The sequence below is a fragment of the Chaetodon trifascialis genome, chromosome 1, assembly GCF_039877785.1.
Source record: "Chaetodon trifascialis isolate fChaTrf1 chromosome 1, fChaTrf1.hap1, whole genome shotgun sequence".
In the NCBI taxonomy this organism is placed as follows: Eukaryota; Metazoa; Chordata; class Actinopteri; order Chaetodontiformes; family Chaetodontidae; genus Chaetodon; species Chaetodon trifascialis.
This window is the reverse complement of record NC_092056.1, coordinates 33893164-33910448: the sequence shown is the minus strand read 5'-3', so window position 1 is coordinate 33910448 and position 17285 is coordinate 33893164. Positions and strand designations below refer to the sequence as shown.

The following is a 17285-nucleotide window of genomic DNA, read 5'->3' as shown; positions in this document are numbered from 1 at the left end:
TTGCCTAAACAGTACATTTCTCATTACTATAATATATATACCGCCGCCTTGATCTTGATTCTAACTGACTTAATTACTTTATTAACAGTGTCTTTTTCAGTTCAGCTGAAGCAGACATGATGATATGTGCTTGTGAAGTCTCAAAAAGAAACTTTTGCTCCTCTGTGCTGGGTTTGGAAAATGGAAAAGACCGTATATTAAATGCTCCATAACACCTACTATATATTTGACCATTTTACGTTTTATGTGACTGGCAGGTACATGATGTGAAGTTCCAAGCTCAGACTGCAGAGGAGAAGGAGGCTTGGATTAAAGCTCTCAGTGATGGCATCAGCCGAGCAAAGAACAAAGTCTTTGATGAAGTATACATAATGTCTCTTAATTTCAGTCAATGACATCCCTAGTGTGTTTTATTCAAGTTAAACTATTAAAATGTCAAATTTATTTTGTGGAAAAGTGAATGTATGAGCTTGTGCTGTTTGTTTTAACAGGTGAGGATTGATGAAAGCAGGAATTTAGAGCATGTTACTCGAACAAGGCCCAAAGGGAACCGTAACCGGCGGCCACCAACCAGAATACACATGAAAGAGGTTTGTGTGTGTGAATGGAAGAATCTGTTCATCTGTGGGTGTGCTCTGGTTGGCTCTGTCGATACAGTAAGAAGGTATAGATTTGAATCTCAACCCGAGTTTTTTTTGTTTGTTGTTGAAGGGTTCTTATTGGTTAAAAGACACAGCAGAAATAAATAAATCTCAAAGGGGCACCAAAATATGAAGTGGGTGATTGCACTCAATTTCGGGCTATCATAAATAATAAGTAAGTAATAATAAGTAATAATATTGATATTATATTCACAACAGAAATTAACTTGCCTTAATTTCACCCCAGGGTTCTTTAACTGTACAGTGATCGTAATACGTCCTACACCATTTCCATTTAATCAAATTATCGTTTTGTTTATAAATTGAACTAGTAACTACAAACACACCTAATAACTGCTATACATACAAATTAGTGAATAATAATTATAAAATCATTCATGCTTGCATCATGAGTAAATGTAATGAACACAGCGATGAACAACCAATAAATGCATACATGAAGCTGTGAATACAGTGTTGACTGAGGACAATCGCATACCAGCTAAAACAGTGAATGATAGTAAGTTATATTAATTTGTGTAAACACACAAGACCAAGAATTGGAGGAAAACTTTACCTTTAACCAGTAGAAGGGATTCGAATATATTTGTAAATGAAAACAGTACTTCAAAACTCAGTGCAGACTTCCCCAAGTCTTCCTTTTTTTTTTTCAACCTTGGCCTTTGTTAGCAACCAGCCCCTGAGTTTGTACAACAGCTTTTATTTGACAGTTTAATTGAATTAAATGACTTGACTGCATGATATCTGTCTTGCCCTCTAGGTAGCCATCATGTCTTCTGATGGTATCCTGCGTTTGGATCTTGATCCTGAGGATGCCTTAATAGCTAATGGGAACCATCATTCCAGTGTTGACCCTGAGACTCCCAAAGAGCTCATCCAAGTCCCAATGCCTCCGTCCAGGGCCAGTGAAGCTACCAAGAAACAATTAGGGTCACTTGTTGAGGAGGAGGCTCAGATGGATCCAGAGGTCCATCCTCAGAAAAATGTCATCCGATCTCCAATGCCCCTGACCAAAGAGGCTATACCCAATGCAACACCTGAGGATGAACCTGATAAGGATGATGGCTTCGTGAAAAAGGTCTGTATAATGTTATTTAACTCTTGTCCCACAATGCAGAAATATTTTTGTATATCTCTCTGTTTGGATAACATTGCCTATGAAATATGATTTATTATTTTTAAGGTTCTGAGGCCTCCCATGCTTCCATCTAAAGAAGGCAAGGCCTGTGCTTCATCTGTTGAAGAAGATGCAGAGAAGGAAAAAATTGAAAAGATGTCTGAAAAGAATCCTGATTCCAGGAAAAAGTCAGGTCCACCACCAACCCCTCCTACCAAGCCCAGCTCCAGCATGAGCAACTTTGCAGAGGCCTCACAGTCCACGCCAAACTCCCACCCTCCTACTCCTCCATCCAAAGAAAAGAAACCCTCTCATCACAGTGTGGAGCCAGACCGAGAGGTTCAAGGCACAACTGATGAGAATAAGGGGAAAGAAGACAATAATGAGGTGAAAGAAACAGCTGTGGAGACAGATTGTGCAGAACAGTCAATTTATGAAGAAGCTGTGCCTACTGTCAAAGAAGATGAATCTGAGAGTCCCACCACAGAAGGACAGGTTTCTGAAAAACAATCAACAGAGACTATAAGCTGTGGCATAAACAAACCAGCTGTCAATGAGTCACAAACGCCCACAGAGTCACTCAGAAAGAGCCCTAGACCTTTTCTGACCCCCAAGAAAAAGCCTGAGAAGCCTATTCGACCTGACATGCAACACACAGAAGAGAAAACAACTATAACGCATCCTACTGAGGGACAGGACCCTACTGCATTGCTGCAAACAGCCTCAGATACCTCAGCCACTTCTCCTCAAACAGAAGAGGAACCACTCAAGAGCGAAATACCCTCAGTAGTTGTCTCTTTGAATGACCCAGTCACTGACAACCTTAGCCTGAGTCCACTGCTCTGTCAGATGCACGGGGAGAAGAAAAAGAAGGCAGAGGAAAAATCTGTAGACAGCGGTCAGCACTCAGATGATGAAAGTGAAGGCTCTGGGAGTGAAGAAACACTGGCAACATCAACAGCTGCATTGAGAGGAAGGCATGCTGCTCTGGATGTGCTGGACACCAGTGATGACAACATTCAGATCTCTTTTAATTTAAGGCCAATGCAGTCCACAACCAAGGCTCAGGTTAGATCAAAGGTGTTTCCATGTCAGCGCTTAGAGCCCACTCCTCTCAAACCCTCATCCAAGGCCAGGTCAGCCTCCATTGGAGACCTGGTGTCTGACTCAGTCTGTATTCAGGTGAGACAGCATACCAGAGCTGTGGCTGGGAATGACGAGGCTCCTGGTGATGATGTCATGAAACTTGAGGCTGAAGTGGCTCTGGAAATGGAAAGGACAAGTGAGCTCCTGAGTAGAGTGTCCCAGTCCCAGAGGGAAAATGATGTGGAGACCTTGCCAGAGGACCTACTGGCCAAGGCCATGGAAAAGCTGATGAAAGCAGATCATGTTCTCAGGGAGGTCAAGAAACTGAAACCTGCGAAGAGCTCAAACAACAGGAAGAGCTGGTGAATGTCAGTCAAAGCAGATTGACTTGAAATTGACCATTTGCTAAACCCCTCTCTGGAACAATGACTGTCTAGTCATGTCTTAGCAATGTTAAATAGGTACAGCAGGCCTGTCAAGGTTTGGTGTTCTCCATACACTGTACAGTTTGCATGAGACTGTAGTAAAGTGATATACAGTATATGTGTTTGGAGGGTTTTTTCTTTGTTTCTTTAGCCTTTCCAAGAGCACAAGTGTCTGCTCTAACATAAGCTGCAATCCTTAGTATCTCTGGCTAACTAGCTCTGGCTTACTTCCTACAGTAGTAACTTAGTGTTACTTTCAAGTAGCCTGTCATTAAAACTAACCACATTAGTTTGTGAGGTTACAATTCACAAAAAGTTCACAACTAGCACATCTGCTAAGTACTATATCCCCAGTGTGTGCAGGACAGTCCTGGATACTCTCAGAGTTTATGCTGAGTTAGCAGCACTATCTTGTGCTTTATTGGATTTGGTAAGTGCAGTCAAGCAACCACGGCAACGGTAGTGTTCAGTTTGCCAAATACATTCTGAAGCCTTTTCACTTGTAATATTAAAAGTTAATCATATTGTTTAGAGATAGTGTTTTCCATCAACTCAGTGTAACGTTAGCCTGTCAAGGTAGCTGATGAAATCTGCATATAACAGTGACGGCTAGATATGTTAAGCTGCTTTTATCTCCGTCTGTCTGAAATGAAAGTATTACTGGTTCAAAAATTGTGAAGAATTTGGAGTGGTAAATTGGACACAGTATCATTGTACACAGCATACTGTATGTGCTGTGTGAAATTGGAAAGCCTGATAGGTGTAGCAACATTAGCTAAAGGGGTCAGGGTTTAGCTAACTGTCAATTGATGGACTTTGGCAGAATGACAGAAGTCTCTCATTTTTTGAAGGTTATGCAGCACATGCAACTGTCACTCATAATTAAGTGCACTTATTTTTAGTTTAACTTTTCTCAACAACTGGAAGCTAAAATGCTTAATATTGTACTTGTGTTGTTGTTTGTTAAATAAAATATCAGACAATTTCAAGAATAATTACGTCATAGCTATTTTGAGAATTGATAATATAATGATAAACAGTACTGTCAGAACATGAAACGAAGTACCACAAATTGTTAATACCAGATTACACTTTTGTTTTAATAGTTTACTTTGTGGATTCAAGAACCCTTTTGTCCTATTTTGAGATGCCTTTTTTTTTTTCTGGTATTTTATATGAGGGAATTTATATTGTACATACTATATACTTTTACCACAGCATATGATATTGCTGAGGAAAGATGTACCAACATAGCTCAGGAGTTTTCTGAAATTAATCGTTTTGGACTATATGTGATTAAAGCAAAATTAACAACTGCTGCTTCACATAGATTGTAGTTTTGTTATTATGCTCTCCATATCCATATTGTATTGTGCACATAGCACAGAACAAAGAGTTTGCAGCAGCGCATCATTAACTCTTACAAAATGTGCTCATCAGTGATGTTCCTCACAATTTGAATCAAGAATGTGCCATTCCATTTAGGGTATGTGTGAATTTTTTCTGACATTAAATATAATTTTGTACTCTTGAATACAGTTTTTCTATTGCCCAAATAAACAAAGGGAAAGTGTCTATGTTTTGTGTCTTCAATGCAGTTGCACCTCCTGAAAGCATCTGAAAGATTTATTGAAAACATGTACTTTGTATTATTCTCTACTAGTGGTTTCCTTTAGGGGTGGTATCAGGATTTAATGTTAATTTTAATGTGCCCACTTAAAATTTGATTTACTTTTTTTCATTGGTGAAACAATGCTTTTTCAGTTATTTGACAGGAAAGGGAATAACATGCTAGTATTAGCTTTTCAAATGTGATTTGTTGCTTCACTGTTTTTTTGTTTGTTTTTTTTTTTAACTTATTTTAAATGGAACATCTTTGGATTGTTTTGGACTGTTGGACACAAAAAGCAACGTAAAGACGTCACCTGGAGCGTTACTTGAAAAATAAGAAAATGATCATGAAAATAGAAGCCCCACCCCCTCAGAATTAGCGTCGTTACTCATGGGTTGACTGTAAAAATGATTCATTTTATTTTGAAGGTCATTACCGGAAGTCAGTATTTCATTTTGTGTGCCTTGACGACTTCACAACTGCTTCGCATTGCGTCCAGCTTCCTTTCATCTGCCGAAAAATATACCACAGCACTGAAATGAGACTGGTGACAGCAAAGGATCAGAGGTGCCTTTGAGTCATCTCAAAGATGGAGGACGACCTGGTGTCGGAGGATGATATCTGTAAGTACTAGACGGCATCGACGGTGTGTGTTTGAGGGGAGCAACCTGTCATCTGTCACCAGGAGGATGTCCATATTGACCACAGAGGGAAAAACATTATTCAGCCAAACAGTGTGGTATGGAAGCTGTATCTCAGGACTGTTTAGCACGGTATGATAGGACGGTTTGCATTAACGTTAACATTACTTGTTAAGCTTGGAATTTTTTATTTTATTTTTTTTACAATTAACAAGATCTTATTATAGCACCCACATGGAAGTGGCGTGAATCACCAAAAATCGTCATTGATACATTAAAGGGCGAGTTCACCGATTTTCAGCCTCATTTCCATGTGCCAGTCATAGACTGATATTTTTTATGTCTATGAACACATGGGCTCATAGTATTAAATTCCTATTATCAAGAACATGTGAGAACATATGAAGCATGCAGTGACTCACACAACTGTACTATACTGTCCGGTGCAATATGCCAATGGAGGATAATCTCTGTTATTCATCTCCGAGTCAGGAAATACAGGTGTTACGGCCGCAGCACAAGGACAGTTACATAGAAAACTTAAAATACTTAAATAGTAACTTAAAAAAGATAAGAAGGTAAAGAGTATATCAGATAAGGATAAGATGGAAACTACACATGTTAAACTCAAAATTACCACAGCAATGTTCAGTGCGTCTTAACAACACCAATAATGTTGGCCTATACCGTAGTTTTAAGGTCCAATTTACGTCTGTTGTTGCTTTTCGCCGGCATGCAGAACAGACTTTAACACTTCTTGTCTGTCATTCCTGACAGTGCTGTGGTCTGAAAAGGAGCTGCATGATGCTGCAAAGAGGAACAACACAGAGAAAATACAGGAACTGATCAAGAATGGTGTCGACGTCAAGGCCAAGAATAAAGTATGCCTGTTGAAGGACGTACACTTTTCCAGGCTTCGCCAGCCACTGCTTTCAAATTCAGTTGGTCTTTTTTACAACAGCCTTAATTATTTCCATAGCAGGAGGTCCAGCTAACAGCACTACTAACGCTCAGTTCCATTCAAGTCCACAATATTTGGTACATCTAAAAGGAATGCCATTGTTAATGTTGATTACACCTGTGCTTGTCTTGCTATGCCTGTTAAGCTGTCAGCTTTGAAAAAGGGTTTGTCTCAAAAGTGAAGTAGTTAGTGAAATTGTAAAGATTAGTGTTACCGTTTGTTCCAGTGGTTATTGGTTGTTGGTTTTTACTCATAAACAAATTTGGCAACAGACACTTTCAAAAAGTAACAGAGCCATGTTAATGGACATGTTGGCATTGTTGGCATTTCTGACCACTATTTGGGTCATAAACAGAGAATGGAGAGCTATATAATTAAGCTGCTCTTGAACTCAAAGATAGCTCTTTTTATTGAGATATTGGATTGATCATAGCTGATATTCAAGGCCCCTGGTACATTCACTGACATGGCATATTGAGACATTTAATGAAACTAAGCCAGCCCATCAGTCACGTGATGTTAGACGGAGGGCAGGAAGTGAAAACCGCAATGGACAACATGGAGGAAATTTCTTACTGTGGTAGTTAAGTTGAAATCACAAGAGAAAGATATAAAGAGAAAATCAGGATCATATGCTGGATTTGACCCTTACATTATGAAGAGGAGTGATTTTTCAACTCAACTGAAAGTTTTACCTGCAATTGAGGCAGTAGATATAACCAACTACCTGGTTACTCAAGACGCTCTACTCTAGAAAACAATTGAAAGTATTCAAAAGTATGTAGGCGTAACACTACTTTGTTAGTGGTTGGGAACACAACCTCAGTATCAAGGTGCTCTGGGATGACTGTTTTTTTTTTTTTTTTTCAAGCAATTTCACAACAACAACAACAACTTTTGGTACTCGATAAAAGCTCCTTTTTTTTTTAAACAATATTTTTATTGATTTTACATATTTAACTAACAAACAGACACTGAACAAAACAATAACAATACTTGAATTAGACATAAAATAATATGTAAACATAACATACTAAACATATTTGACAAAAAGTAAAACAAACACATCAAAAACAGACTATTAGACATAATGAAATACAAACGCACTGAGCAACAGATTAATTTCAAAGTCACTGTGCACCTTGACAGCTAAGACATTCCATTAGAGGTTTCCACACTGTTTCAAATTCTCCCGCCTTTCCCCTTGTTATGTTAGTCAGCTTCTCCATTATAATACAAGATGCCATCTCTTTCACCCATATATGTATCGAAGGGACATCCAGTTTTCTCCAGTATAAAGCAATCATCCTCCTGGCCTGCAGGAGTCCAAAATCAATTAAAGTTGCCTGTTTTGAGTAAATAATAAAATTTGGGGGGTATATACCTAATATACACACTTTTGCTCGGTAAGGGACTTCCACATTAACAATGTCAGATATGGTTTGAAGAACTGTTTTCCAGTAATGTTTTAACTTGGGATAGTCCCATACACGGTGAAACAGAGTGCCTCTCTAGGGGACCACTGGTTGAGTTTGACTGGAGTGATGTAAGTTCTCATCAGCCACTTGTATTGTAATAGCTTCATTCTTGTATTAATTGATTTTTTTTTTTTTTTGGCTCTTAAGCATGTCTTTTCCCATTCAGTCTTTTCTATGCTCTCTTGAATATCTTGTCTCCATGCCTCTAATCTGTCAGTGGTAGACTCGTTATCACATGATAATAGGGCTTTATGTAATAAAGAGATCTGTCCCCTCCCATTCTGATTGAGAACTATGAGATTTTCAAGATGTGATAGTGGTGGTTCAGATGTTATCTGCTTATATTTTGATAACATGAAATGTTTCAATTGTAGATATTTTAAAAAAATGTTTTTTTTTTGTTTTTTTTTTTAGAAATATTGTATCTCTGACACAGCTGATCGAATGTAAGAAGATCCACATATCCACATATAGATCTTCTATTTTTTGCACACCTTTTCTTGCCCAGGTTCTGAAACTGCCATCTGCCCTTCCTGCCTTAAAAAAAGGCATTACCCTATATAGGGGAGAAGTGAGAAATGGGAGGAGTATCTCCAACATGCCAATGAGTATAAATATAGATTTATTGGAAGGTTTGGTATTGACATTTGCTCAATGTTCACCCAAGCAGGAAAAGACTCAGTTAAGAAATAAAACATTGCAGAGCACAACTGAGAGGACCAATAATACCATTTCATATTTAGAAGTTGTAAACCTCCCCTTTCGTAGGGCAGGTATAGCACCCTAAGTCTCAGTCTAGGTTTCTTATTGTTGCAAATAAATTTCCTGAATGTAATGTTAAGTTTATTAAAAAAAAGATTTTGTTAGTGGCAGTGGGAGCAATTGAAAAAGATATAAATATTTTGGTAATATATTCATTTTGATTATATTTATTCGGTCAATCATTGATATAGGCATTGTCATCCACCAGTCTAATGTCTCCCTCAACTTATCCACTAGTGGGTCATAGTTTGTTGGAGCAATTGTTTTAATTTCAGGGGTAATTTTAACACCAAGGTAGGTAAATCCCTCCTTTGCATTGATAAATGGGCTGTCTATAACTAGTCTCAATCTTTCTTCTTTATTTAGGAACAGTATTGATGATTTTGAGTTGCTAATATTGTAGCCGGAGAATTGACCCAAAAGTTCAATCTGTTGGATTAAGTTTGGGATACTGACAGCCAAGTTTGTTTAAAAAAAAAAAAAAAAAAAAAAAAAAAAAGAATCACGTCATCGGCATATAGAGGTATTCGGTGCTCCTTTTCTCCAAGTTGGATGCCCGACAGGTTCGTCTGTGTGATAAAAGCTCCTTTTTATGGTTTCTCAGTTTGATACATTTGAACAACTGTAAGCAACATAAAATGTAGGCATTCTGAGTGTGTGTTATAGTGCTTCCTATGCAGAAAACCACTTCCTGCCTTCTATCTGCAGTTGGTGCCACAACAAAAGAATGACATCACATGCAAACAGCCTATTAGTTCCACCTGTGATGTCACCGGTATGACAAGCCAGAATGACAGCTGTTGAAAAGGTCAACTACAACCTGAGGGTTGAGATGTCATTGAACAAGTGAATATTCTGTATTTTAGGATGTTGGCCTATTTTAGCAGTGCCTGCATTGTGAGGCGCACTTGGTCATGTATCTCTGTCTCTCTACAGATAGACCGTAAAGCACTGCACTGGGCAGCAGGAGCTGGGAATGAACAAGCTCTACGTCTCCTATTGGTCCATGACACTGAAGTTGATGAGAGGGACACAGTATGTACACAAGTTTGTAATAAGATTCTAACAATGATTTACCACTGAATTAATTCATTCCCTAACAAAAAAACAAAAACAAAACAAAACAAAAAACCAAACAAACCAATAACTCACTACTGTTATATCACATAACATAATTGTGATTCCACCCATTGCCAGTTCATGAAGACATTTGCTATATTGACAGCTGACACTTTTCATCTTTTACATCAGTAACATCAAGGGCAAGATAAAAGGATATATCTGAGCATATTAAATTTCATCACACACTGTTCCTGATGTGCAGTGAAATACCCACAACGTAATCATTACAGCCTGACTTTTGTGACATGTTTCTCCCTTTGAACTTGGCTTGACTTTAATTTGAACAGAAAAGACTGAGAAACTATAGTAAAGCTTTATGAGTGTGTCCAAAAACACCAAATGTTACATTTATGCAGATATATGGTGAGACTGGCACTGAGCCTGCTGTCACTTTCTAGTTGGTTTACTCAGTTAGGAACCTTCCTAACATAAAACAAGTATTGGCTCACACAATAAGGCACAGATAGACCAAGGCAAGTAGGAAAGTGTGTAGTACTTTATAGACTTCTGTACTATTGGAGCTTTGCTGTCATAAAACACTTCTAAATATGTGTCCACAGTTTGGCATGAATGCTTTGCTTCTGGCATCCTGGTTTGGTCACCTAAAACTCCTGCAGATCCTGGTGTCCTGTGGAGCAAAGCTCAACTGTGAAAACAAAGTAAGAGCTGCTTTTTTTAATCATCATTACAGACCCGAACTTTGAGGTTATTGTCTAATTGTCTTGCAATCTATGTGTGTGCATATATGTGTATATTAGGATGGTCTGAATATGCTACACTGTGCTGCTCAGCGAGGCCACATCAGCATATTGGAGTTCATCATGGAGGACCTGGAAGACATATGTCTTGACAGTATTGACAAGGTGACTCCCTGCTTGATACTATTTTCAATTTACAGACTTATGTTGCTCAAATTGTGAAAAGAACTATCCTTTTGCATAATGTATTGGTTTAAAAATCACCAATTTCTTTCCATGCCTTAACTATAACAATCATTTAGCTGTTTGTCAGAATATCAGCAGTTTGCCAATTCCCCTTCTATCTGAATGCAGTGTATATGTATAGTAGCTCCTGTGCGTAACCTGCTGATGTCTCTCTGACCAGTCAGGGAAGACAGCGCTTCACCTGGCTGCTGAACATGGACAGTCTGAAGTGGCAGAGTTTCTGATTGGAATGGGTTGCACACATGGTTTGAAAGACAAGGTAGTGACACACACACTCACTCACGCAGGCACACATTCCTATTTTACCAACAGAGAACTATCATTGTACACCAGGGGTGGAAAACCTCTGGCCTCGAGGACGTATATGATTGCAAGACCATTTGAGCGAGGCAATTCATAAACTCAAAAAGGTAGCGATTAAAAAATATAACAGAAAATAGTTCTTCAGTTCTTCTGTGTGGTCCCTGAACACAACACAAACAGCACTTGATATCATGTCAATGCATCATAGTAAAAGGCAAGCCAGTGTGCAAGGACAGATGCACTTGGATAAAATTAATGGTCTTCAGCAACAAGTTACTCAACAAGCAGAACGATGCTTAACAAGTAGCTTTAAGTACAAATCCTATCCATGTCTTCATGGTAATGACCTTTAAGTCGAAAATGTCAAAGGTCAGCTTCACTGTGACATCAAAATGTTATGCAAAAAACACTTTTCTGGACATTACTCAACAGCATAACTCAAAAGCAGAAAGGGAGATTATGATGTTTCACACTTGGTCAGATACTGAATTGGTGACAGTAATCTTGGGTGTCCACCTTGAAACTGTGGTCATTGTATAGATCAGGGGTCACCAACTATATTTGTCAGAGGGCCAGAATTTTACTGGACAGTCACCTTGGGGGCTGAACCCTCAAATAAAAATTAAATAAAAATCAAATTTTGGCATAACATTATTATTTGATGTTTATTGTTTATATTTTTTTCATTTCATTACAAAATTGAAGGCATTTTTAGCCTTTATGAGTCAGGCTCCTATCACCTATAACACAGTCAAACATCAGGAGTGACAGAGATATTTTGCCTCAACTCAATTCAAGTCAACTTTATTTATAGAGCACTTGAAAAACAAACACCGGTGAAGTGAAAGGAAGAGGCCTCTTAACACAGGTAAAGTGGCACTCTCAGAGGCCATGAAACGAAAAGTTGATGTGGAAAACAGATCCTTTAATGATGACTGGACTGAAAAGTATGCATTTATCATGCCAACCTTCCGAAATGCGTCATCTGTATGGCTCATTTGCAACAAAACGGTTGCTGTTGCAAAAGAATATAATCTGCGCCGTCACCACAACACTAAACATACAAATTTCAAGGATTCATATCCTGAACAGTCAGAGGCCGGTTAGAGAAAAATCGCCACATTGAAATCTGCCTACTCCCGTGTAAGTGGCATTATTACTCGAACTTTAACTAATCAAGAGAGAGTAATGTGTGCATCTCTGCAGGCTGCCTGGGTGCTTTGCAAACGTAACCGGCCTTTCACGGAAAGTGAGGTTTTAAAGGAGTGCATGGTCACTGTTCTGGAGGAACTTGCCCCCGACAAATCCATGGACAGAGTTATTGCATCTGTCAAACAAACACCTTTCTCTGCTTCAACTGCTGCACGTTGTGTACACGTCTTGGCAGAGCATGTCCAGCAAGCTGTCATTGACGGGATCAAGAAAGCCAAATACATTTCGCTGGCTATTGATGAGTCCACTGACAATACGGATATTTCACAGTTGTGCATTTTTGTCAGATATTTTGATGGCAAAGATTTCCGAGAGGAGCTGCTGGCATCGCTTCCCCTGGAGGACAACACCACTGCTGACATCATCTTTGGAAAATTGGAGGATTTTTTTAAAAGCCATGGATTGTCCCTGGATAAAATCAACCTGACAGTGACAGATGGTGCTCCTGCAATGATTGGCAAAAACAAGGGTCTGGTGAGCAGAATAAAGACTGTCGCTCCTAAAACTAACGCACTTCACTGTATTATCCATCAATATCGGGGAGCTCAAAGAGGTGATGGAGAAAACAATGAAAATTATTAACCACATCAGAGGAAATTCAAGCACACAGCACCTCCTGTTCTGCAAATTTGTGCTCGAATCCCGGGCTTCTCATGATGACCTGTTACTCCACAATGACGTACGCTGGCTCAGTAAGGGCAGAGCACTGGAGCGCTTTGTTGAACTCTGTGCCCAAGTAGTGGATTTTTTGAAACAAAGTAAATCAAAAGCGGCAGCTGACCATCTCCACATCATGCAAGACAGAGAATAATGTGCAACGTTGCATTTTTAACAGACATTTTGAATATTTTGAATTTGAATACATTTGAATACACTTAATCTCCAGTTGCAAGGAAAAGAAAAATCAGTGATGGATTTGGTGGAAAAACTTGATGCCTTTGGGAACAAACTTGATCTGTTCCACGCAGATTTGTTGTCATGGAGGCTGCTGCACTTCAACACACTGAAGACGGTGGGAGAAAGCAACGTAACAGACAAGATGAAGACATTCATCACACAATTAAAAGACAACTTCTCTGCCAGATTCGATGACTTTTTCATTTCCAGGGATGTCATTGGATTTGTGCGTGACCCATTCACCATCAGCCCAAGTGGAGAATTCTCCACAAACGTGGTGAAAATGATGCTGTTGGACGAGGCGGCCATTCAGAGCGAGCTGGCCGAAATCGAGGCATGGCGGCTGCTCTCCGTGGTGCTGAGAGCCTGAGCGCATTTTGAGTGTCTTATCCCGAGGACTATGGCACATTGAAGCTGCTGGCTATGTATGTGCTCACCATGTTCGGTTCAACCTACAACTGCGAGGCTGCGTTCTCCAAGATGAACTCGATGAAAACACACGAGAGGAACCAACTGTCAAACCAGTCTTTGGAGGACTGTTTGCGCATAAGTCTGACAGCGGCCAAGCCTGATGTGAAAAAGTTGTCAGAGGTGTCAGAGGGGAAATGTAACTTCAGCCATTAAACAGCGTGAGTAGCCCATTTCGGCCTTGTGATTTGAAATCGCTATAGCCCACTTAGCGTTTTATTTGATGTGCGAACATTATTTGTAACCTGTTTTGTTCTGGTACCAGGTTAGTTTTTATTTACCATGCCAAAGTTATGTTAAAAAAAAAACTGTGAAACAATAAATGTTAAACAGTGCAGCGAGTCTGTCCTCATTTCAAAATGTAGCCTAAATAGAGTCATAAATGGTGGGGATTACTGATAGTTAAGAGTCTCAGTTGTTGCTGTTTTCAGTTGCTTTAATAGTGTGGACCACATTATATTTTCTCTTTGATCCTCACAGTTTTGGAATCCAGTTGCGGGCCAGGTGGGATTTGGCCCGCGGGCCGCCAGTTGATGATCACTGGTATAGATCTTCTGTGCTGTCAGGTTGAAGATGTGTGTGAAGCATCCATGTTTTACAATTTGTAGCTTCTCTGCAGCAACATCCATTGAAGCATTGCAGTCCACCACAAGCTCACTGGTTTTGCTGACAATTATTGTCGTTGCACCATGTGATGAAGCTCTCTATCAGTCCTCTGTACTCTCAGCATCGTGATAACTTCCATTTCAACAAAAAATACTTAAATATATAACATAAACTTACCTTTTATTATATCTTTTAATTCACTGTCTTCACTACATATATGAGTCTGGACAGACTTGAATGTAAATTGCAACTTGACTGGTTGGCAGAAGAATACAAGCGCAAGGTGATAATTGTTCTTTGGAATATGCTTTCTGGACACTGATACTCCTGCTGGTCCCCTCTTTGCTAAAGTTAAAAAACATTCACCACTGTTTTAGCAGATTTTAACATGATTTGTTCTCTGTTAGCAGAGTGCACACATGCACATATGCACATCAATATTGTTCAATCAAACAAGCAGACATGATCGGCTGTTCATGACAAAAGGAAGATTTTTTTTTTAGTATTAATAGCAGAGCACAAAAACGTTCAGTATTAAATAAGTAATTAAATAAACATATAGATAATTGTATGAATATATTATGTAAAATATATCATAATCAAAGGAAAACAGCTGTATGGGGTTCTTTTTTTCCACCTCAGGTGCTTCTGTTTTTTACAGCACTTGTCTGTATCAGGAATGCACAGGTCTATGGAAGATAACATCCATTCGAACCCAGCCTCCTGTATATTTTCTTCAGCTTCAGAATCAGTCACTACGTTTACATGCAGTCAAGTAACCCTTTCATAATCGGAATATCAGCAATAACCCGGTTGCGCACGGCCATGTAAACACTTGAAAAACCGGAATATGCTCATATTCCAGTTTTTAAAAACCCGAATATGACCCCTGGGTTACTCCTTTTCTAACCTGAATATTTGGTCATGTATATGCGGAATATGGGAATAGCCCCATCGAACTGAACATTAATTTGTGTTCTGCACATGTTGTATTCGCAAGGAATCTTGGTCTTTTGAGTGCAGGTAGCATGGATATGGATGGCACAGCTCTGGCTCCATTGCCTATTTCTTCACGTTCTCGCCTTCCACCCACCCATCCATCCATCCATCCATCCATCCATCCATCCATCCATCCATCCATCCATCCATCCATCCATCCATCCACCCATCCATCCATTTTCTATACCGCCTATCCCTTTTGGGGTAGTGGGGGGGCTGTAGCCTATCCCACCTGTCAACGGGCGAGAGGCGGGGTACACCCTGGACCAGTCGCCTGTCGATCGCAGGTCAGTTCTCGCCTTCCATTAATGAAGAAAGTGAGACAGAATGGTGTCAAGTACTGGTGGTGGGTCAGTACCAGCACCAAAGTGCAAACGAAGGCGACTGCTACCCCTGGGCTGTTCATTATCCGCCGTGCTGCTGTTGTTGTTGTTGTTGTTTTTGAAATGACGCACATTGCGTCACGACGTTCTCCGTGCATCGACACGTTGTGTATGCGTGTGTATGTGTGTCAGTAATGTACAGAATCTATATACAGTGTGTGCAGTATGCATGTGTATAGAGTATGCATGTACGTATGTATATACAGTATGGACAGCTGTGGTTCAAGAGGTAGAGCGGTCAAACCACCAATCAGGAGGTCGGTGGTTGGATCCCCGGTCTTGGCATTCCTGGTGCCGAAGTATCCTTAGGCAAGATACTGAACCCCAAAACTGCCCCCGATGCTACGCCATCTGTGTGTGAATTCATATACTGTATATGTTGCTAAAAGTGTCTGCAAATGACTAATTGTAATGTACTGTATGTATATATGTGCAATATGAATGTGTTTACATACAGTATTGTATGTAAGTGTGTCATTTGCTCCCATTGACTTACATTGTAAAAATTAGTTGAAAAGTATGAAAGTTCCAAAAAAAAAATCTGAATGATTGTGTTATTTTTAAAGAGATGGACATTTTGATATTTGAATATTTTTGTGTCAGTATGTAAGTGTGCGTATGTGTCACTCAATGGTGATATTGTAAAAACAAATTTGTGTATGTATTGAAAAAGCTCAGGGGGCTAAAAGAGTTTTTGCTTCCATGGTTACATGTCTGAGTTTGACATAAATTTGTGAGTTATTATGTATGTAAAATGAAATTTGTGGGAATGTGAGAAAGTTAAAGAGAAAATATTTTGAAAAAGTTACTTGATGTGATAATGTCCCAAGTGTCTGAAATATTTGAAAGTTTGTAGTTTCCATGTGAATGTATGAATGAATGGGAAGAGGTTGAAGATGAGTGGGCTTTCTGATTGACTTCTGTTGTAACTAAGCTTCAAAAAAAGATGAATATTTTAAAACATATTAGTGCACATGTGTGAGCACCCTGGTGAGAGCACTTGTTTCTAACCGCATAATGTTCTTCGAGCAGAACTGCTATATAAGAGAATGAGAAAGAAAAAAGCCCCTACTGCTGCAATGACTTTTATTAGAATGTTGAGAAAACTGGGTTAATTCTTCAACAGCATCCAAACTTTTCCAAAAAATAAAACAGAATGTGATATCTCATCCTTTTGGACATATATTCAATTGAAAACAGTACAAAGACAATATACTGAATATTTTACCTCATCAACTTCCTTGATTTTTGTAAATATATGCTTATTCTGAATTGCCAGTAACATGTTTCAAACAAGTTGAGACAGGAGCAACAAAAGACTGGGAAAATTATGGAATGCTCCAAAAACACTTGTTTGGAACATTCTACAGGTAAACTGGATCATTGGTAACAGGTGATAGTATTGTGTTTGCTTATGAAAGGACAACCGAGGACGGAGCGAGGTTCACCACTTGATGAACACGATTGGATAATGGATATTACTGCATGGGCTCAGGAATACTTTATAAACAGAGTGAACACAGTTTCTTTGCAAGTGATTGCTTTCTGTTTTTATTTGCATTTTACACAGTGTCCCAGGTTTTTTGGAAGTGGGGTTGTATTTCTAG

At 39.2% G+C, this 17285-nt stretch overlaps 2 protein-coding genes across 3 annotated transcripts in view; both read left to right on the top strand.

The window, feature by feature from the left end:
- Positions 1–4866, top strand: part of plekho2 (pleckstrin homology domain containing, family O member 2) — a 37177-nt gene extending 32311 nt beyond the window's left edge. Inside the window, exons 4-7 of the mRNA XM_070963941.1 lie at positions 258–362; positions 492–590; positions 1423–1740; positions 1846–4866. Of these exons, the coding sequence (XP_070820042.1) occupies positions 258–362; positions 492–590; positions 1423–1740; positions 1846–3231 (1908 nt within the window). The 3' untranslated portion in view covers positions 3232–4866. The remainder of the gene's footprint in view (positions 1–257; positions 363–491; positions 591–1422; positions 1741–1845) is intronic.
- A 467-nt stretch (positions 4867–5333) lies between these two features.
- ankdd1a (ankyrin repeat and death domain containing 1A) overlaps positions 5334–17285 on the top strand; it is a 33581-nt gene continuing 21629 nt past the window's right edge. For both annotated transcript variants that reach the window (XM_070964416.1, XM_070964328.1), the window contains exons 1-6: positions 5334–5525; positions 6321–6424; positions 9681–9779; positions 10427–10525; positions 10625–10729; positions 10971–11069. In XM_070964416.1, the coding sequence (XP_070820517.1) occupies positions 5492–5525; positions 6321–6424; positions 9681–9779; positions 10427–10525; positions 10625–10729; positions 10971–11069 (540 nt within the window). In that variant the 5' untranslated portion in view covers positions 5334–5491. The remainder of the gene's footprint in view (positions 5526–6320; positions 6425–9680; positions 9780–10426; positions 10526–10624; positions 10730–10970; positions 11070–17285) is intronic.